The 23865-nt window shown below is 37.3% G+C and overlaps 1 protein-coding gene across 5 annotated transcripts in view; it reads right to left on the bottom strand.

Moving 5' to 3' along the window:
* Positions 1-23865, bottom strand: part of SLC4A7 (solute carrier family 4 member 7) — a 94399-nt gene that overhangs the window by 17114 nt on the left and 53420 nt on the right. For 3 of the 5 annotated variants that reach the window (XM_050892568.1, XM_050892571.1, XM_050892569.1), the window contains 10 exons: positions 23570-23758; positions 20364-20732; positions 14825-14940; positions 13215-13372; positions 11191-11278; positions 9429-9575; positions 7995-8098; positions 6299-6473; positions 3790-3923; positions 2986-3231 (listed from right to left, as the gene is read on the bottom strand). In XM_050892568.1, coding sequence (XP_050748525.1) covers positions 2986-3231; positions 3790-3923; positions 6299-6473; positions 7995-8098; positions 9429-9575; positions 11191-11278; positions 13215-13372; positions 14825-14940; positions 20364-20732; positions 23570-23758 — 1726 coding nt within the window. Of the gene's footprint in view, positions 1-2985; positions 3232-3789; positions 3924-6298; positions 6474-7994; positions 8099-9428; positions 9576-11190; positions 11279-13214; positions 13373-13971; positions 14032-14824; positions 14941-20363; positions 20733-23569; positions 23759-23865 lie in introns of all 5 variants that reach the window. The other 2 variants (XM_050892570.1, XM_050892572.1) reach the window with 2 other exon arrangements.

The following is a 23865-nucleotide window of genomic DNA, read 5'->3' as shown; positions in this document are numbered from 1 at the left end:
AAAACAGAAGGATGAGCAGCCAGGAGAAAGGGAGAAATTAGGAAGTGAGCGTACTCCCATGGCCCACTCGTGGCAACATGGCCTGGTCTTAACAGCTGTTAAGACAGGAAAGTGAGTGTAAACGCCATGTGTGAATGGAATACAAGAAGCAAGCTGAGAGGGTGTTTGCCCAAAACTGATCACATGGAAGAGGAAGATGACTACCATCAGCATTAACGGTAACAAAGGAACTACAAAAAGACTTTGGGGGGGGGGGACGGGACAGAAGGAATCATCCTGAAAGGAAGTACTGAAGAAGCATGAATGTTTGTAAAAGTGAGGAGAGGTCTTGGAGTGGAAACACAATAGTCAAAACCTGGTTTGACAATGCCAGAAGTCACCCTGCGCGCATCATGATCTCTGCCTCGGCCAGGCAGAGCAGCCACCCAGCGGGATGGTGAGTAGTCTGCCCTCCAACCAGGGACTGACTGCAGGGTGCAACAAGTAGGGACTCCCACCTCAGGTGTATGGACATGACCTCGCAGGGGGCTCCCTCACCCGTGTGTGACTTAGCAGACTACAGAGAACCACACAGGTACGACTAAAGCTGGAGGACGCACATCTCCAACAGGAGGGGAGCGCTAGCAGAGAAACCTGTGCTCCTCAAAGGTGGTGTGTGACTAACCCACATGTCTGGGGCTGGAGGGTAAATATTGGTGTGGGTACAATTAGAACTTTCAGGGATTAGTAATAGAAGACAATTTAAAAACGCGTAGGTTCTCACTAGTATTTCTTAAGTGTCTTGCATCGTGGTTTATCTGCTGTATTGCTGATACAGATCCTGAACGTATGGATCACTGATTGACAGTTAATTGTGTGTTGCTGATGAATCACAGAACAGCTTTGCTTTTGATTTGGTTTAAACTATGTGAAATGAGCAGTTTCTCTCAGCAACAGTTAGCAGGATCTCCTTCTTCTGGCAGGTGTGAGCTGGTAACCCAATTCATCATATTTCATGAAACTATACCATAAGCTTGGAAACTCCACACTGAGCAGCAAAAGATGAAGCAGCATTTAAGCATATCATCAAAAACTAAAAAATATAGAGTGTCAAGACAAATGGTATAAAAAGTACTCAATGCTAATTTCACCGTATAAGCAAACCCTTTTAATGCAGAAGTGGTACCAAAAGGTGGTGTACAGGGTTTGCGTGGCAAGGTTTTGGTAGCGGCGGGGTCTATAGGGGTGGCTTCTGTGAGAAGATGCCAGAAGCTTCCCCTATGTCCGACAGAGCCAATGCCAGCCGGCTTCAAGACAGACCCCGCTGCTGGCCAAGGCCAAGCCCATCAGCGATGGTGGTAGCGCCTCTGGGATAACATATTTAAGAAGGGGAAAAAAACTGCAGCACAGCAGCAGCCACGAGAGAGGAGTGAGAGTATGTGAGAGAAAGAACTCTGCAGGCACCAAGGCACCAGAGCAGAGATTCCCCTGCGGACCATGCTGAAGACCATGGTGAGGCAGGCTGTCCCTCTGCAGCCCATGGAGGTCCATGGTGGAGCAGATATCCACCTGCAGCCCGTGGAGGACCCCACGCCGGAGCAGGCAGATGCCCGAAGGAGGCTGTGACCCTGTGGGAAGCCCATGCTGGAGCAGGCTCCTGGCAGGACCTGTAGACCCATGGAGAGAAAGGAGCCCACGCTGGAGCAGGTTTGCTGGCAGGACTTGTGACCCCGTGGGGGACCCACAGTGAAGCAGCCTGTTCCTGAAGGACTGCACTCATGGAAGGGGCCCATGCTGGAGCAGTTCGAGCAGAACTGCAGCCCGGGGGAAGGACTCATGCTAGAGAAGCTCATAGAGGGCTGTCTCCTGCGGAAGGGACCCCACGCTGGAGCAGGGGAAGAGTGTGAGGAGGAAGGAGTGGCAGAGACAACGTTTGATGACCTGACTGCAATCCCCATTCCCTGTACCCCTGCACCGCTGGGGGGGTGGGGGGGCGGGGGCAGGGCCAGGAAGGGAGGAGGTAGAGGAATCAGGAATGAAGTTGAGCCCAGGAAGAAGGGAGGGGTGAGGGGAAGGTGTTTTAAGATTTAGTTTTTATTTTTTCATTACCCTACTCTGATTTGATTGGTAATAAATTAAATTAATTTCCCCAAGTCAAGTCTGTTTTGCCCGTGACAGTAATTGCTGAGTGATCTCCCTGTCCTCATCTCGACCCGTGAGCCTTTCATCATATTTTTCTCCCCTTGTCCAGCTGAAGAGGGGGAGTGATAGAGCAGCTTGGTGGGCACCTGGCATCCAGCCAAGGTTAACCCATCACAGGTAGATAATATACAACTGCCACAGAAATAAATCAAATGTAAAAAAGATACATCTAAATAGCTTGCTTATTGCATTCCTTAAATGAAATAAAGGTTTTTTTGTACTGACAGTTTTACTGCTCGTTACTGTGATGAACAGAACTAATAGTTCTACTTAGGAAAGAAAAAAAAAATATGGCTCTATTGTATTTTCTACTATTCTTCTCTCTCTCAAAAAATAATTTTTTAAAAGTCAAGTATTGCCCATAATTACAGTAGAAAGCAACACTGTTGAAAGATGTTAACTCCCTATTCATAGCATGTCAAAGCTGCAGCAGCTCTCCACGCCTCAGCTACCTGGAAATACTCCTCACCCAGGAGAGGTAAACTATCATGATTTCTAGAAGTGGCAAGGCAGGACTCCTGTTCTGACCTTTAATCTCCAGGCTGACCTTTAATAAAGCTGCAATTAAAGCAGGCATTGTCACAGCCCCTCATCCCTTCCAACCACCCATAGCTAACACAGAAAATTCAATTCCACAGCATCCTGAATAGAATTTTTCTGAGGTTTCTCATGCCCGTACCACCCCCAGCATTCCTCCTACCCTTCCTGGTAGAGGCACACATTGCAGTTTAGTAAACGGTATGTCTCTATACTATAAACGTTTTCCCTCTGTATTTTACTAACAGATAGAAACTTGGTACTTACGAATATAAAGTCAGTTTATCCAAATCATTGTGCATATTGAAGGCATACACTTCTCCCAAATGAAAAAGCTTTTCCAATGCCTCATAAATAAATATGATGCATATAAGCGCTGCAAAAGCTTCCTCAGTAAAACGAGTGATGTAACACACAAGGCTGCTGGCATCTGTGGCTACAAGCACTATGCATAAAAATGCAGTCCACAGACCAATGCTAGTTCGCAGGGAGAGGTAGGAAAGACCATAATCCCTGTGTGAAGAAAGAAACAAAAGTATTAACTGAGCCAAAAGTCACCTATACTATATTCTATTTGAAAATAGATAATGAGGCCAAGCTCTATAGGTATTCACCACTTTTCTCACCCTTGATGTTAGTTCTGAAGGAAGCAGAAACTTTTGTCTCATCTTCCACCAAAGGAAAGCAACACTGCAAGGTGTTTCTAGGACTGAGGATGCAACTACCTAGCTTGGGAAGCATCATGGGGATGATCTTTCCAGAACTACCTAGATGCTTTCTCCTACAGGGTGGATCAATCCCTGTTTATCCCTGCAGAACCAAAGCCAACATCTCCACACAGTCAGAACATAACTTTTATTTAAGTCCCAGCCACTTCTTATCACTGATTTTCTCATTAAGGCTCACCAGTGCCTCACAGCTTTGCCAAACCACATCCATCTCTCAGTCTCTTGCCGCTGCATTTACATCTTCATGGACGTACACTTTCAACACACATCTGCTTTCAATTACAGCTATTCTAACGGGCTAGAAAGTTAGAAAGTGCATCAAGCTAATACAAATATCACTTACCTGCAAAATTTAAATAATATTTTTTCAAATACTAGAACTGGTCCGGTGCTCCCCAAAATAGTAAGAGGTTGCCCAGCAAAGAGAGAATAGGCAATCCCAGTTAATGAGGCTCCAAAGAGAGACTCTATTGCACTCTGTTTGGGGGAAAAGAAACTGCTGTAACTATGCTGCCTTTCAGGTTAGCATTTAGCATCACATCTGCATAAACAGAGTTTTAAGATGCATTAACTTATAAGGAAGACAAGATGTAAGAACATTGCAATTAACATTGACATTTGAGACAAGAATAACTTAACACAGTTTTGCAGTAACAATACCATGGACAAAAGATTTTGAAAACTTCACTCCTGAGAAACATAAAGTCATCCAAAACCATGAGAACAAGTTACTAATCCTGCTAGCTATGGAGGAAAAAACATATCCACAATTACTACAAATTTTAAAAAAAAGTTACTCAACATGTAGTTTACGGAAAGAATTATCTGTCTCTGTAAAGAAAAAAAAAATATATATTGCAACATACCTGTACCAAAACTTGATACGGTGTGCCGTATCAAATCTGCAGTCAACCAAGCATTACAAAAGAAAAAATTGACAGGCGGAGGTGCAGGGGAAATTACTGAACAATATTGGTTTATGTATACATGACACCAAAAACAGATGAGCAGTAAACCAATGTCCCACCTGGCAATGCATTTCTTTTCGTTGAAGATATCTACTTCAGTTCTTGAACTAAATGTTTTACTATAACATTTTCTGCTAAAAAAAAAAATTTACTATGCTCCTCAAAAGAGAGGGGCAGGACTTTTTAGATACTAAAATGATACTAAAGTTACTTGAAAATAGTTAACTACACTGTTTACAACTATGAGAGGTCATGGAGTACAGATTAAAGGGTTCCTGATGGAATTTTTAAGTGTTTGCTATTTTGCAATTATGCAAGCCTAAGAAAATATTTATGCAAACTTAAGCTCCAATTCAGGAAAGCATCTAAAATTGGGCAAAATGGTTTGCTGAACTGGGGCTATTAAAAATGAAAATGTGAGTCCTTTGTTCACTACATTAGATAAAAAAAAAAATCCCAGTCTCTTATCTATTACCTTTAAATTAGTGCTTTTGATTAGTCAATGCATTAACCTTGGGACTCTCAACCAGGGTGGCAGGGACAGGAGTACTATGGAGATGATGACCTCTAGGAATGTGAGGGAAGGTTTCAAACACAAACTGTGTACCTTACAACGTCAGCTACTGTGCTTGAACATGTGTGTGTGCAGTAACTAAATTTTATATTCAATGATGCACACCAAGTATCTCAAGGCAGGAACAAACCTGCAAGCAATTCCAGATAGCTAAAAGAAAGAACGTGTTTAAGAATCAAGCTTTAAAAGGAGCATATTTTCATAATTATATATGACCTACATTCAAAAATTACATCGACATTTTGATAACCATTCCTACATTTAGAGTGGCAAAAACAGCACACAGAATAGATGTAATTTATTTCTGTATTTGCTATCAGCTTGAAGTGCTACATCAATAAACAAAAATCTGAGTCAACAGCATTACTCGAAAGAGATAAAATAGTTAACTGAATTTTAATATAGTACAAGCTTAAAAACTTGATTGAAGTATCAAGAAGAACCTTATAGCATCATAAACTTTACCAGAATCTTAAAATTTGTAAAGGACATGTCTGAATACATCCTTCCCTCCCCCAAAAGGACAGAGCCTTGTTTCTTCGTGATAGATTTAAAAACAGAAAATACACTTCAAACTAGTTTACTCACAAGCCAATTGACACAAACACTAACTTATTAATATTGCTGATGGTAAGTATTCTTTCCCTGCTCCAAAAACCAAAGTGCAATGATATTTTGGTTAAAAAGGTGCTGGTGTTATCTACTGCCCAACTTAACACTACCAAGATTTTGTACGTTTATGGTTTATATTCAAGTCATTTACAATGAAGAGTATTTTCTGCTCATAAACCTTAGCCACTTTCTTTTATTGTTATCAACATACCATTAGTGAAAGCATATACATATCCTGTCCGTTACTTAAATACACAATTGACTGCTACCCATACACTGCAGGCATTATCATCCTCGTAGGCCTACTACTCAAGGCCAGTACATGTTCTTGGCTATCCACCTTGAGCCTCCGACTTTGCCTAAAGTAGGCCTAGTGGGATGGTGCACCTTTACTACTATTCATTATTTTTAAGTAGCCAAAAAGAAGGCAATGCAAGCCTTTTCTCAATTCATGAAGCCATTCATCCAATAAGGCAGGATAAACATTTTTTACCTCCACTGTGCATCTTCTCCTGTTCACATGGGTTCCCCACATTTTCCACAGCAATTACCTTTTGGGGAAGATCTGCTTTGGGGCAGGCTAATCAAGTGCTGTGGGTAAATTCTTCAAATACAAGTATAAATAAATGAGACAAATGCACACAGTGACTTGCCTCTGAAGGTCTATAAGCCTGGCCACTACCATTCTTTGTACTCACTATTCTGCCTTCTGTAGCTTCTCCCAGGAGCCCTCCAAAAGTGATTACAGGAGACATACAGGCACAGTATAGGAAAAGAATCGAGGCCAGGCACTGCAGGCTTAATGCATCCTTGAAGTCACTCAAGAAAAAAGGTGCTTTCCTTTGGATGTCAAGTATCAAACCACCAAAAAGCCTAAATAGGTGAGATGAAACTCGTCAAACTGTACACTAAAGGATTCTAGCTAGTTCAAAACTATGGGCTACACATGACTGCCAGTGGCTACTGCCAGCACAAATTAGCTATTTCATAATCCAGATTAAAGCATAACAGTTTAAAACGTAAATGAGAATCTTATCTAGCAGGTTATCCACATTTTTAAAAGCTGGCTAGGTATTTTTGTATATGGGCTAGATACTGAAAAAATATCTTTGCAAATGACTTTACCTAAATAACGTTTTAAGGTAAATCTGTCTTACAATATTCAAAACAAGGAACAAAAGAAATATGCTAAACCTCAACCAAGACCACTGCATTGATACATTTCAATATTACTACTCCAATACGTAGTTGTAGCTTTTTGATTTGAATTCTCTACATACATATGGTTAGGTCCATAAATAAATTTAGGTCTATCATTTTTAACTGGAGTTAAAAATCCATCTGGAATATAGAGATATTCTACCAATGGAAATACAAAACCAAACATATATAAGTCAGTTCAACTGGGCAAGTTATTAGCAAGAAATTAAAAAGCTTTTGGCAGTTTCCAAAAATTTTTCAAGACTCCAAAATACTAGGTGTAATTTGTACTTACAAAAAATTGATTTTATTTGGAATTATTAAAAAAAAATATTCCATTCCTAAGAAAAACAATAGTCTCATCTAGAGATAATTCTGTGGGCAGAAATGAACTTCTCAGTTCCACATACTGTCTGCAAAAAGGCAAAAAGTATAACAAAGCCAAAATGGTAAAAATCAACGCGAACATTGTAAAGTCCTTACAAAGGTAAGAGAAAGATGCATTTCATTTGGAAGTTTATTATTTTGGGGATAACAACATTGTACATCTTTTCCAGAACTTCTCAGTTGATTTAATCTCTACTCTCTCAAATGAGATATTAAGGTTTAATCTTAACCAGATATTTCCAATGGTGGGGACTTTTTTGTCAAGTATTTCAGAATTAACAGAGAACAACAATGCAACTCAACTGAAAGAAATTCCTTCAATTTTATTTTAGATCTCAAAGAAACCTAACCAAAACTGAAACCTAACCAATACCAAAGTATTTTTTGCCGCTTTATATTCCTTGTTGTTCCATTTCGTACATGTTTAATAAAACACATTTGCATTAATGGAAATTTTTAGTACCTAGCCCAATACTGAAAATTGTATATTCCTGCTATAATTATGATAATTGCATGCTCTTGACAATTAAAAATTAAAACCCAACTCTTAGAAGTCAGTTAGTTAAATTAGGCAGCATCTTATAAGAAATCCTTCGCAAATGTGTTGAGAAACATTGCCACAGGCTTGAAAAATGCTTTAAGCAGATTGGCATTTATAGGCAAGAATCCAACACTTGAAAAGGAAAAAGGATGCGCTCTGACACTTATACCATGATTTTTTTATGTTCAAATATCATCATTAAAAACTGTGAAGATTTATCACTTTTATTTCTTTATGGTAGCTAGTATTTAGGGAAGTGAACACACCTTCCAGTTCTCTCAAGTTCAGGTCCAGCATGATGGCCTTCTTCTTTGAGAGTCTCTCCTGTAGGAGTAGATCCATTTGGAAATTTAGGTACCTTCCTTTTCTCCTACAGAAGGGGGGGTGAGGGGGGTGGAGGGGGGGAAAAAAAAAAATCGTACTTTAAGAGTGCCTTTACACTAAAAAGTATAATTCAAAGACAGCGTGCAGAGACTCTATGCCTTCCAAACCTTTTTCATACTCCCAGCTTATCAGCAGTCCTCTATTTGCCAAATTCATCTTTTAAATACAGGCGACTAGAACAGTAGGACACTCCCCAAAAGATCTTATTAGTACTTTACACAACAGTATTAATCTTCCCTCTTTCTACAAGAAATACATCCCTGAGACACGATGAAACAAAGCCTGCCTTTTCAAGACACAGTAGAGGCTCAATCATGAGGCTTAGAAATCTTTAGATTTTTTTTCTCAATCATTTCCAGACCAGAAGCCTCTAGCTTCTAACAGAAATGACCTCACTTTATGACACACAGAGCATTTAGTTGAATTATAAACGAGAAGTCATTCCAGTATAAAGGAGAAGTCATTCCCCTATTGAGCAAGCTGCTTACCAGTTCCTCATAAATTTCTCAGCTGAGCTTGCCTTCCAAAAACCCCTGAGCCCCACTTATCTTGGAAACAAGTTAAGTGGTAGCCTCAGGCTATTCATGAACAAACTGCACTGCTGTCACCTCTTCTGTTCCACCCACTCCCCCAAACCGCCACTGGATTCGTCACCAACGTCAACCTTCCGAATCAAGAGCACTGCTCTCTCCCCCCGCTTTTGATACTGCCTTTACACTAAAAATTCATGGCAGCAGGAATTCCCCTCAGTTGTAAAGAGGGAGAAAGGGAAGAAATGAGAGTCCCTCTAAGGTCCAGCTTCCCCCTGGTTCTCATTCTAAGCTTGTATCACAACTGAGCGATATGATCCCTTTTTATCTTTGTCATAAACGTTCTGTGAACATTATATGTTAGCCAATGTACATTAAAACATTTCAATCAATGTTGTATGCAAATAAAAGTTTTTATAAGACTTACAATATTCTTGCTGATCATTGTTAGATTAATAATAAAATTTATAACGTGAACTCAGGTACAATTTTGGACCAATTCCCCTAGATCTCACATGAACTCATTTCATTGTTACAAAAGAAAATATAGTAAATACAATTTACTTAAAAGCATAGCAGGAAACTGATTAACTTTTTTTTTTTTTTTTAAAAACTTAAATGGACAATCCACTTTGTCTTCCAAATGGATGTGGGGGCTTTCCTGATGCTTTACGAAAGTTTATACTCAGTACACGATTTACTTCCATTTGGAAATGGCGTTTTCCAAGTAAAAATCATGAGAGCTCTCTACTGGACTTTTTTTTTTTTTTTTTTTTTTTATTTTACCTGGGAAGGAACACTTTTTGGTGGCTCAATTCGTATAGATGGATCCCATTCTCCTGGAGGCAGGACTGTCACTTGGTCTAAAAATTCATCAATTCCTGACAACAAATCATTTCGGTCTTTTGCTTTATAGGCAACATCATGGAAAACCTACAAGAAGAAAGTACCCAACATTCATTTTTATTTTATTTTTTTGAAAAAGGAACTGATTACAAGGAACACTTCATTATTTTTAAAAAGGCATAGGAAATTTTTTAAAGGTCCTCAAAAGTTAGGCTTTTACTTTACTTGCATACTTTTGCATTATGCACAATGCATACATTGTGCACTGTATGCACATCCCCATGGAACGTAAAATAAGAAAGTTATATCTTCAAACTCAAAAGGAATATTGAGTTCATTTCTAAAATTAATTAAAAAGTTAATCTTCAATATTCAGTGAATCAAGTTCATGTACTATTGCCTGAATAATTCTGCCCTACAGCCACTGTGCCACTATGCTGTGCTAAATCAGGACAAAAATACTTTAAATAAAAACTTGTATTTTGGTTTGAAGGTTATTAAGAGTAAGAACTTATTTTGTATACCTCTAGCTTAATTAATTTTAAAAGAGTTCTTAAAAAGACCATGAAAGCAATCCTCCTACTACTCAAAAAAAACCCTCTGCTGTTTTACAGACTACTACAACACAAACTCTGAATTGACAAACAGGTAGTATTTAAAAAAAGAAATCCCTGAATCCCAAGATGCATTTTATACACAGAGAGGAAAAAAATGCTAGTTTTGCTGTAAAAAACTGTTTGCAGAAGATGATCCTAAATTGCTTCTGTACATTGAAACCTGAACTGTTTGTCTCCAAAGACCTGATGATTAAGTCTTTTAATTGTAAATTAGGTCTTTTAAGCCTATTTAGGTCTTTTTAGACCACTGAATAATTTATATTTTTCTGTTTCAATGATCTACAGTATTCCTAAAAATCAGCCTACCTAGAAAATTAGAAGCTGCAACTAAGCTTTTAATATTCTGTTCTCACACTGAACAAATACTGTATTCACAGACTAGTTGCCCAATTGTAAAATGACCAATTTCTGGTTTACATTTCCAAACTTTGAATTGTTCTAGAGTAAAGAAATATTAGAATTTCTGCTAGATAACCCTAATAATTATCAGTAATTCAGTAGGTGGCGCTCAATGCGAAGTCAGAATTAAAACATCCTAATTTTGCTTAGTAAGATGACAATAGTCTTAAAAACTACAGATTCCCCTGTGCTCTTTAAAACCATCCACTAGGGCTCTAAGCATACGACTTCAAATGCCTAGTGAAATTCTAATTTTAATTATTTGACCTCGCTTTGATAAAAAAAAAATCTGTAATGACTCAATCACACGTATTCTTAAACTTTGTCCTGAACACCTACACAATTTGCTGTGTCCTTTTCAATATACAGTGATTCATATCAGACGCAGTTCTATTTAATAGTTCTATTTCCTAATTTAATACAAAAATGAAATCTATACACCAAAGTAAAATATTTTTTCAGAACTACACATAGGATTTGTTCAAGACAGACAAGGGGGAAGGTTAATTAACCATTATCTAGTTCACTAACACAAGAAATAAATAAGTTTACAGTTCTCCATTTAGCCAGTTTGGTTTTTTTTTTTTCCTTTAACCTGTCACTCCAGAATACATTTACTGAAAACAGTCGGTAAATACATTACTCTAGACTTCTTTAACTACAAGCGTTTAAAATCCATCACTCACATCATCTGTCATAAGTGTTGCTATTGATCTTCCAATTTCATGGTACTGGGGAGCTTTTCCTGCTGGTCCCAGCAACAAAAACAAAAACCTGTGGAGAAAGCAATTGAGATTAATACGGTTGACTCATTTGAATATACTCAGAGGGTTCTTTCAAAGTAATGTTTAAAGACAATTTAGTGGTGAAGCAAAAATATCCTCTTTACCATTTCAGATCTTAAAGACTGATGCAAGACTAAGAAAAAAGACTCACCTAAAAGTCATTACTGGAAGGAACTCAAATCCTGAAGCAAAATTACTCTGAATTCTTCTTAATTACGCCTAATTTTTCAACTTCTTATAATGCCTTAAATGTAGTAGAAATCTACGGGCTAGAGCTCAATGAATATTTCCTCTGGATTATAAGCCTTTCTGACATTCCCACTGGCCAAGACCCCTCAGTGAGGGCCTAGGAGCTTTATGACCTGTTCTAGCCTCCCTGATGACACCTCTTCATGGGATTTAAGCCTCTCTCACTTGCTGTGACTAAGTACATCACACAACGGATGAACAGATATACTTCAAGCAACACATTGGGCATACTCTCATATAGGCATATCCTGGTCATGTGTCAGTGGACAGGAAGGGAACCTGCATTTTGAACACCTAAGAAGGTAAAAGTGACATTTTGGAAACGGAATCCAATCTGGAGGTAGGTCACAGCATACGTTAACAGTCTCCACTTTCAATCACAGTACTAGTTATCACACTTTTTTTTTTTTTTAAATAAACTTGGACAGGACTAGTATCTTATAAATTCAAAAGGATACAAACCAAAGAGTGAAGCTCAGTAATTCTATTCACTACCTTCTTCCTATACTCCATGAAAATGAAGTTCCTAAGTACAACACATTTGAAAAAAGTAGCACCTTCTTTCACCTCACAGTACAAAAAGCTCAATGTTATTTCTCCTTTGCAAGTTGACTACCCTAACTGCAACTGAGACTGCATCTTCAGAATCAAGTATGCTATTCCAAATCTGCAAGTTTACACCATTCTGAAAAACTTAGGACAGGATAATTTTAGCTACATTAGTACAATAATCTGCATGCAGAAATTTTGGAATTTCCCAAGAAACATTATGAGCACTAACATCAACTACCCTCTGAAAATTCTCACATCTATTTATAAGAACACTGCCAAGATTATTTTTGCCTTTCATTAGAGTGTATAAGCTGAAAATTACAAAGATAAATAAGCACTTTGATGATTTTAAAACATTAAGAAAACCACCAAACACATAAATGTACAAATTTATGCCAAACACCACAGGACAGCCCAATACATCAATGTGCACAGAAAATGAAGTGTCCTCCATTATGACTGATGAAATGACCGGCTATCTTCATCATGGGACTTGAATTTTGACATTTTGATCATCTGTGGTAAATATACCCACAGTATACTGGCGAGACCCATGATTTTGGGGGGTGGGAGTAGGTGCACCAGGCTGGATGGCATATTGCAGACTGCAAACCAATTCAATATATTAGCTGCAGATTGGTTACCCCAGTGTCAATCATGTAGATTTAGGCATATAATAATAAAAAAAAAAAGTAAGTTTTTTCCACCACCTAGGTTATTCATATACAGAGTATTTGTGTACAAAGAGCAGAGCTTCAGATTAGACAGACTTTCAGACTTCGCGGACTCTTCCCCACTGTCACACTGAAGGGAACGGTAACAATCTTCATGCTTATCTTTAAAATAGCAACACAAGCTTGGAAGACTCATTGCTTTTACTATAGGTCAGCTATCAGTTTCAACTTCTGCACTTGTGTAAGACAGCATCATTATATACATTCAGAGAATTTTATGGCGGATCTCATTCGTTCAAATTTTGCAGCAAATGACTGGCATCATGTTAAACAAAAGTCTACATTTCTTCAGCTTAACAGAGTACGTATAAAAATTTACAACTATTTGAGATCTTAAGTATTATTATCTTATTGTATAAGTAAAGCCAGACTTTCCAGCCATTTATTTACCGTGTGGGAACCGGAACCTCTGTGAGACCTGAGAGAAGCACAGCAGGGGAGAGCCTCACAAAAGCAATAATAGGTCTTTCTAAAAAATCTACTTCTCCCACTAACACATTTGATGCTTCTGCTCCTGAAGGAATTTTCCTCATGAAGTTCATATCAACCTATTCATACAAAGATGAAACAAGTGTTTATTCCCTTACATTTGTTAGCAGAAATTCTATAACATTGTAAGTTTATCAGTATTTACTAGACATTTATGCTACAAAGAAAAATAAAAAAGCAAATTAAATATTCCACAGTACAGAAAAGACAAACATATGTAGAAAATGTCAGCCAGTCAGCCAACTAATAACAAACTATTTTCTATAAGTTAGAATTACTACCACCTACTATATTCTAGAAGACTCCAAACTGCATAACCACCTTTCTAATATTACTTATCATGACAAACATTCCGTGATAGGACATAACTTAACAAAATCTATGCACAATTAACTAAGGAGAGTTCATGTAATTACACATGGTTTCTAGAATGCAATCAGTTATTTCACAGCTGCGTATTTCAAATATGTCATAATTTTAAAAAATAATTTGTATGTTTGTTTTCATCCATAAAGAACATGATGGCTGAAAATCTTAACATTCATTTCTGTATGTAATTATAGAAGAGCATTAGAAAATGGTACAGCACATGAACTCTGTGTTCACATACATAAACACACACACAAGCACCAGTTACATTGCTATCTAGAGAACTTACAGATGGCCTCTTGAGTCCCACACCAAGTGTGCCACAACTACAGTGCCAGGAGGCTGACTCCTGCCCAACAGGAGACAAGGCAGGTGTACAGAAGGACAGGCCAAGCAAAAACATAAAAACTGTGACAGAGGAGCAGGAATATATGGCACCTGCCATGATTAGATGAGAACTACAGTGTAAGTTAGCTTTCCTTAAACATAGTTATTTAACTTGGCAAACCAATTTTCTTACAGTGCTTCACAGTACAGATGACACTATAGACTGAATTTTATAGGAAAAGCCATAACGGAACTTGCCCAGCAAATTGAACTATGAAAGAAATAGAAGGGATTTACAGTATTATACAGTATTTCCCTCAGAAAGTGATATTATATGCTCCTAATGATTAAGATGTACAATAATTTCTGTGCAAACTCATAAAGCATATAAAGCAAATCCCCTTTAAAAGCCCTCTTTACAAAAAAAAAAACCCAAAAAGTCAGTCCTAGAAAAAAAGTTACAATACCATCTACAAAATTGTTTTCATAAGAGTCTTTATAGCAGATCTGAAAATATCTCCCTCTGCGTGAGAAAGTACAGCAGCTGCACTCTTGAAGTTACCAAAATACTGAAAAGATCAAACGAAACAGAAAGTTCAGTCCCACTGGGAAGAGTTTCAAAACATATGACACATTTAGCCTACGCCACATTGTGACACTCGTACGTACAAGTTATGTCTTAGTACATACGTCTTGTGTACACTCGTACACATGCGTATGCGTCTTAGTTGTAACTAAGAGGGAAGTTACAACCACCACATTTTTTGTTGCATAGTTATTTTGTGCTAAACATTAAGGTATTTAATGTTATTTACCTTACTAAAATCAACCGTGCTGTTTTCTCTGCTTCCTCCTGTCCCAGTACCTTTAACGTCTCCACTTTTCCCAGTGTCTAAATTTCCAGGTGCTGACTGCGGAGATGCTAACAGCCCTAAATTAAAACAAAGGAGATAAGTTCAAAATAGTGTATGAAGCGAACTGAGTATGTGACACTACCAAAACTCAATGTGGCAGCTTGCTTAAAGCAAATGTGCAAGTTATTCAGTAAGAGTGCCCTACATTAGTATCATAAATGCAACATTAACAAGTCACGGTGTTGTCAAAATAATGATATAATTAAAAAAAAAATAAAGTATTGCCCAAATGATGGCCATTTGCAGAACAGTCACCAGAAAACAAGAGCTACTTTAATTGCAGAAAAAATAACAACTGTTGACATTTTAATCGTAACCGCTCTAGTAGTTAGTAGATAGCATCTTCACTATATTTAGAAGTCCTCAAACACCAAAAGCGAACACCTCTGCTATCTAGTCTGCTGTGTAGCAGTTATTTCAATTGTAAAAAGCCTCGGCAAGCCTCAGGCTACAACTACAAGGAATGATACCCTGGTAGTTAACTAATCCGTACAAGTAAACAGTGTACTACATGAAGGACAGACAGCTTGCAAACCATGATTTCAATCAACAGACCAAAGCTCCAACTATTGATCTGACCGGATGTTACTATATGAAATGGTCTCTCTAACACATTAGCTAAAGAGGCACATACAATGAATTTATTCAAGTTAAATGTACAGCTTCCCTCTAACATCTGCACCAAGACAAAACCGTTTTATGTAGCTTGCTACGCTACTAGCAAACATTGAATTGCAGGTTCAGAGAAGGGTGCAAAAGTCAAGTAATCCAGGTGTTCATACACACTGAATTCCATGTTGCACCATGGTTATCCCTACCCAACTATCATCTAAAAGCTGGTCTAGGCATGCATAACCAAGCCCAAATCCCATCTTTTGCATTACAGAGCTTTTACTTGTTCAGTTTAACATGCACTAGAAGTGCATTTGGCCTTGCTTGTCTACACTAGACCTTTCAGATGTGGTGATAAAACATGCTTTAACATGCTTTCAAAACCACATCTAGACAAAGACTAAAGTCTAAACATTGTATTACATGCAGAAAGTTTATATTTAGGTCAAGCGTCACTCTAGTAAAGATATAACTGAAGTCCTCACTGGCTACCTTTTGGCTATTGTTCTGTTGTAACTACTGCTGCATAACTACTTGCATCCCTCCATGTTTATAATTTAGCAATTTGACATTTTTAAGCATTTCAAATGACAACTGAATTCACTTTACTTGATCCCCAAATTTATTTCCAAAAAACTCTTTCAAAGAGCCATCATATCAATGGAAAACATGCAGGTCCAAGCCTTTACTGTTAATTTTCATTCTTACAGTTCATAGGGATATAAGTAGCATGGGTAGTTTTTCCTGAAGCAAAAACCAAATGAAGTTAGTAAGGATTCACAAAGGAAATTACAGCTAACATGCACAAGTTATTAGCTAACACTATAAATACTATGTTCAGTTAGCTAGACAAAAAAAAAAAAAAAAAATCATCACATTCTACCCTTCTGCTCCAAGATGTATGCATTAGTCACAAAAATAACTAACAGCAATCTACCACCTGTGAAATCAGCTGTTCAAAGTATTTAACTGCCTAAAAGTTGGTGCTAAGATGTATTTGTAGGACTAGAAATAGAACAGAAATATTAAACAGTTGTTGCAGAAGAGCGTAATATGAAAGTTTATACATATAAACTTTTTTCACTTTTTTCCCCCATGTAACAATAAAGGTAACTGAAGATGTATATGACTGATGAAAGATGAGCAATAATGCATAATTTTGCGCTTTTCGCAAATGCCCTGTGAGCAAGAGCGGAGAGACTAGATCAAAAAGTGGAGAGACAATCAAGGAGAAGGATACAGAATAAGGATTCTACATATTAGCATAAACTAATTTATTATTTCAGTACTAAAGTGATACTGATTCTTCTAAAAGGTTTGCCTTCAAAATTTCTCCAACCAGTCACAGTTAAGGTTCACAAGTGGCACAGATACAGGAACATTTGTCTGATCCTAAACCACATGTAAATAGTTTTCCTTTCTGTTGGTCTTGCAGTTGGACAGACTGCTGCACTCACATGAGAATACTGCTTACAGGTTTTCACACCTGAGCAAGCATTACCATACGATACTGCATTTCATTATGCTTATCAATCAATCTGGTATTTGCAGGGAATCTCACACTAATAAAAGAACTTACTTCCTTCTCTTCTCCAGTTCAGTAGATAAAAACTCAGAGGCTACTGCTAAAAGGAAGACTACCTAGTAGTTTTTCCAGATTGTGAGACCAAGAAATTCATCTAGTCTTACCAAGCTACTGAGGGGATCATTAAAAATACACAGTACTCTTCTTGATGTTGTTAGTTAGGCAGATATACCACTTGTCTCCTTCGAAAGACAACAGTGGACTGAGTCTTGAGTAAGTCCGGATTAAAACCTTGTAAGATCTCTCAAGTTAAAGTACTTATAACTACACCTTCACTACAGATCATGTGCATTTTCTAGTCAACTATACTTAGTTTAATACTGTGATCACAAAAGATCTAATGAACATTATCTACTGGAAGAAGAAAGCAAGAAGAATACAGACATTTGCCTCACATCTCTGCTTCAGTAAAAAAAAAAAAATATGTTGGGGAAATAAGATGAGTTCAACACCTAAGCATGACTATTCCAATAGAATTATGTTTATATAGGAAAAGTTTATGAAATATGAAACTTTTAAACACAAAGTCACACCATATTTGTATTTGAGGAAATAAAAATAAATTTTTAAGAATAAATTCCAATGCAGCTTTAATGTGAAAAAAATATTAAAATTACTCCTAGAAGACAAATATGTAAACCTTTCTGAATTACTATTTTCAGTAATTACTGGAAGAGCAAAGCTGTTCTAAATATTCTTTTACTTAAAGTACATTTATCAGTGAACCAAAAGACCCCTTAAAACAGGCTGCTTTGCTGTTGTTCACAGACATTAAGAAAGCTTAATGATGCTGGTGAATTAACAGTGTTCATCTTTAGCTGTGACACAGCTCTCTTGCTTGCTCTACCTATGGAATTCATTATTCAACAGTTTCAAAGATGGGGAAGAAAAAAGCTGTTCTTCAACTGATGACAACAGAAAAAAAAATTGTTAGAGAACCCTTTGCCTGGTTGACTTACTATGAACTGATGACTGGCTGATAAAATATAAGTGGTAGACTGAAAGTGTGTCTCTCTTCCCTCCTTTTACAGTAATTCACATTAAGTTCAGTAACCTTCCAGCTATTTATAAAGACTAAAAAATAAAGTCTGAATAGCACAAGGTCAAGGACAGATGAATGCTAAACAGAAGAATGCCACCTATTAGAAAATTAACATAGTTCTTAATGCTCACAGGAGGCAAACCTAACTCAATCATACAGATGTGGAAAAAGTATTCAGGTTGCAATATTCTTAATTACTAGAGAGGTAGTACAGACCATAATCTATAGTGGAATAGACCAAGAATTTTTTTTTTAAAGTAATACAAAGAAGATGACTTCCTCTTCGGCGTTCCCTTCTGAGTCTGTCTCCCAACACAAAGATTAGTCCAGTTGCAGCCCTGAAGTCAGTCTGAGAATGTCTTCAAAGGCATCTCTAAGGAAAATGTGTCTTTCTGTGGTCAGATGATTTCTTGAATTAAAAAAAGGGGGGGGAGAAACCCAGAAAACAAAAATGTCTGGCATCATTACTGGTGTTCACCTTTCTCTGGAAAGGCTTTTATTTATAGATTAACTGGGAAATCATCCCTTTCAGATTTTTCCTTTATGAGAAACATCCCCTTGAGGCACAAAAGCAATTTGAACATGACTCGGAGATTCTGGTGGAAAGCTTTATTAGTGATAACAGCATCAAGTACTTGATCTTCATTTGCCTTCTCTTGGGTTCTAAAGACCTTGGGTCTGGCATGCTGTCATTCCTGTCAGATGAGTAGAAAAATGAGAACTGGAAAATCAATTACAGCTGTTATTTTACTTCTGGTTTTTAATTACCTTTGAAAGATCACCCACGAGGGAGAATGATCTTCATGTGAATTCTCTTAATTTCCCACAAGGAAGTCAGAGAAAGAGTTTTTTGTTTGCTCTTCTGAATTTAAGTAAGGATGGGGCCCCTACTCCAACTCAACATGACAGCCTACAACATAGATTGCTCTTTCTTTTTCAGAGACTTGTCTGCAAAATGTGAAAAGGCAGATAACCACAGACTTTTCTCTGTCAGCATATTTTCACTGCTATATGTAACAGTGTCCCCTTACTTATTAAACAAGTGAGGAAGGAAACCAACAAAAGCCTCACCGATTAAAGAACTGAGTGAAATCAGCTTCCTCCCCCCCCAATACACATAGGCATAAAGCAGACAAACCTACAAGCTAGATTTTGGCAAGATAAATTTCTGGGAAGAAGGGAAAGGGAAAAAAAAAAGGGCAGAAGGAGCCTGAAGGCCAAAAAGAAAGGTGATCCCCTTAAAAACACGATCTATCTAGAAGAACCCTGAAGTCTCTAAACAGGTGATAATTTTGCAAAAGTAAAGCAAGTATAACAGTATGTCAGTATGTATGCAGAATGCATGAGTTACGAAACATTTACTAAAAACAATTAAAGAAACCGTCAGAACTTTCCATCCTTTCTTTCAACTTATCTATACATCTACATACCTTTTTACATGTAAAGAACAATAGCTTTGCAAGACAACAAATTAATAAATTGCTGAGCTCTGACCTACAATTATAAACTCTTGACTACCTTATCCTAATTTGCATATCAAACACAACAAAACAGTAATCAAGCGTCTGATGCTGAAGCAGTGCACTAATGGATAGCTATCTGGAAATGGTTGTAAGTGAACTGAACCTGCCAGTTCCATCATAAACTACTACTGGTTTTAATTGCCCTGGTTTTTAAAAGCACAAAAGCAAAAATAAAACTGCTTAAAGACTTCATGATACAACTGAATTACGAACACCACTGATAATTGCATCCTTCCTAATTCTTTTCACATTCTTTTCTGATACTTCATTATGTCTCCAGCTGTAGCTATCTCAGGATATGAAACACTGGTTTAAAATATTAACTCAACCACTGACAAAAACAACAAAGCAAAACCTGACATGGACTGTAGGTGAGTGAAAGGAAAAGGCCACCATTTTTGACATTTTGATTATATATTATATTTTAAAACCATATTCCTTTTTAATTACACAAATGAAGGTTAATTAAAGAATTTTTTTGCTGCCTTTAGTTAAAAGCTAAAAAGTTAAAAATGCCGAACAAGAAAACAGTCACAACTGAGAAGAAATAAAACATGCAGGCAGAGGTAACAGTTATCATATTCCTTTGTGCCCAAGTTATGTGCCAAAAACATCGCAATGCAAGTGATCCAGATGCAGAGAGCATCACACATGGACAGCTTAAATTTCAATAGTTGCCTGGTGTTTTGTCAATATTTTCCTCTGTCTTCTTTTCCTGGCTTTCCTGCACTTCTAAGTCCTCCTCAGGTGGGTGGATTATTACTGAAGGAATATCATCACTGGCAGGTGACACCAGCAATTCCTTGCCCTGAAGTGGACTTGGCTGGGCACTTGTGGTTGGCGGGTGGCTGCAGGTAGGACTGGAGGGTGGTGTGTTTTGAGGGGTAGTTACGGGGGTTGTACACCTTGAGGTTGCCGGGGTTCCAGCTCTTGAAGAAGGAAGAAGGTAATTGAGAAGAACTGACAAACGGTTTTCTCCTCTCAGGGAAATATGTGAGGCAGAGAGACCTGTTCGCAAAGAGTGGCGGGAGGCTGAAAGGCCTTCCCCTGAGATAAAACAAATGAAACACCATGAGGCTTACAACAGGGACATACTAAAAAAAAAAAAAAAAAAAACCAACAACAAAAATAAAACCCAACCACATACACAAATATGCATTAACAATTTACATAGTAAATTGCAAGCTTTATGGGCCAAAAGTGTCATACTCATGCAAGTAAGACAAGAGATAAGAGCAAACCTGATTTCAGACATTAGAAAAGTCAGAAATTACTAATTAGAACGCCAAAGATATGTGGGAGAAGATATTATCTTAAAGTCAGTAAGATTTGTTAATATAACAAAAAAAAAGGTATCTCTTGAAACTTAAATTTTTCTAGAACTTCTTATTCCAAATTGCACAGCAGCTGCCTTTAATGCCATCCAAAAAATACATTAAAAAAATAATTAGCAGCCAAAACGTTACAAGACTTCACAGTTAACTGCATCCATTATAGACAAAGAATTTTTAATTTTTAAAATTAAAATATTTCAAAATAAACATGATCAAACACATCTAATCGTGTTAAATGCAACTGTTTTCCAATAAAAGTCATTTTAATACGAAGTTTCCTAGCCAGCTGTAGTCTCAATATATATTTTTGAAGAGGGCATGAGGATGACATACATATTCCCTTCTCCATTTCTTCTTGCTGTGACTTACCAAATATCCCCATTTGCCTAAAACCAAACACATTTCTCCAAAATCCATTGTTACTTTTCTTGCCCTATCCAGTTTCAATGTCCCACTAATTTCATATAAAGAGAACATAGTCTTGTCATGGCTCCCTCAGATTTAAGTTTGTAATGGATTTCAGTTCTCCCTTAAGCAGGAAGAGAGACTCTCTATCCTCATATCAGTACTTCCATTAGAAGGCTTAGCGATACCATTCCTCCCGTTTACCACAAACACTTTTCCTGGGATGGCAGTCTCCTTGAGAAGAGTACTGATTACTTCTCCTACAATCCCTGAAATCAAAAACATGCTGTTTTCACGTACCATGCCATCAAGCAAGGAAACAGCAAACTAGACACATTTAGTCTCACATTTATACTAGGCACTACAGAGACCAATACGTTGAACAACCCTAGAATAATTTACAAGAAGGAGGCGCAGAAGGTATGCCTAGGTAAAGGTCACATACATTTCCCACTCCTCCCCTCCCCCCCAACAATGAAAGAGTGGATCCTACAGATACAAAGTTGATTTAAATTAAGAACAAAAGCCTCAAAGATCAACTATTAAAACTGCAGTGAAGACAAGAGGACCAATAAAACAAGCTGGTTGATTTCGTCTATATTAATCACAACAGTAATAACTAGACTTCTGTCAGTATATCTGTGATGAATCTTGAACATTAGATGTCCTAACACACAAGTGTAAAAAGGAGCCTAAAAAGTATTATGCACATATGCATGTTTGGTTTACCAGTTTATTAGAGGGTAACCATAGGTTTATAAGAAAAAGTAAATCAGTATATGCTGGCAAAGAGTTCATCGTGTTATACTGATTTCTTATTTCAGTATATATCCCATATTCTGTTGTAGGAATAGTATTAAGAATAAAATGCACTAGAAAGTGGAAATGATACATGAAAAGTAACTGACAAGGAAGAGACCTTGAATACAAAATTCTCAGATTACAATTGGTGATACAGGTGTTCAAGGATGGGTAAAACCAAGTTTATATGTGAAATTTTCACATTTGCTAAACAAAACAGGAAAGTCAGAAGTTATAGAAGAAATTATGCTCTTATATAAATTAGTTTTATTTTCCTTCTAGAAAAAATAATTCTGAAGTTATCAGGGAAATATTTAAGCATGCATCATATATTCACTAGCTAACAAAAAGTATCAGCAAGCTTGGACATTTGCTGGAGCATACTCCAACTATGTATCGAACTGAGAGCTCCCAACAAACACTTAGTTAAGTGGAACATGTTCTAAGCAATGAGGCATCTTTCAACACAGGAAAGGAACTTCACTTCAAGGAGTGATTCATGAAATCAGTACTAAGTTTTCGCTAGACTAAAAAATTTCAGTTGAAATTATACGTGTCTTAGTTAATGCAAGGCAAAAGAAAACATAAAGAACAGAGATAGAAATAGAGGCTATAAGAAATACAAGAATAAAAGTATGCTGCTCTGCAGTATATATTGCTATTTGGACTTTGCGACTGGATGTCTAGAGTAAATGTATTGATATTCCAGAATATTTTCAGGAATTCGTTCAACAAAAGATGTGGTACAGCCTATAAAAACATTGTAAATACCTTTCTTGGGTTTGGGGTTTTTTCTCCCCCTCTAAGATCCTTCTCTACAAAACAAGGTAAAAATAAACAGTGTCCTAGCTAAAAGTAATTTCTTCACCATTACCATAGTGAACTTTTCCTAGTCATATTAACATAACAACACCGGATTAAAAACACAGTAATTGTCAGCACCACTGAACTCATGACATGACCACAAAGTAAATCTGTAGTATAAAGACTGAATGAGCAAGTAGGATCCATCTGACAAACATAGAAAGCTATGCCACGATGCCAAAATTCCTCAAACATTACACATTTTATTCAAGCATATCCTAAAAAACATTAGGACCAATGTAGGTCTATTTCTGTACTTCAAAACAATAATGCATGCTATGTATACAGGCAGGAGTACGTCTGAGTAAATTCAAAACTATACAGAAACATCATCCACAGCTACACATAGCACACACTGTTATCATTAGTTCTTTGCAAGAAGGAAACACTTATCTGCTATTATCAGTTGAATTTTCCTTCATCTCCCAGTGAGAACATTATTTAACAGGTTAGAACAAACTGGGTGCTACAACTTCTCACCATTTCGTTCAAGCAAGTGAGGGTCAGAATGTTTCTTGCCTATATCTGCAAAAGACCGAACCAGGGGAATCCGATTGCTGAATTTTTTCTCATTCTGATGATGGTGCCTTTTTAGAAGAGCCTCTCTCACATTCTCTCTTATGGATTCATCCAGCTGGCCAGAGGCAATCATGTTGTCCAAAACCATATCTACATAATAACAACAACAACAAAAAAGAAAATTATACATATAGCTATCAAATCTCTCCTTCACCACACTCAAGCACTGTAGTTGCACCAAATAATGAGAAAAAAAA

The sequence above is a fragment of the Gymnogyps californianus genome, chromosome 2 (assembly GCF_018139145.2).
Source record: "Gymnogyps californianus isolate 813 chromosome 2, ASM1813914v2, whole genome shotgun sequence".
NCBI classification, from domain to species: domain Eukaryota; kingdom Metazoa; phylum Chordata; class Aves; order Accipitriformes; family Cathartidae; genus Gymnogyps; species Gymnogyps californianus.
Note: the sequence above shows the minus strand (reverse complement) of the source record. Positions and strands in the feature narration are given on the sequence as shown.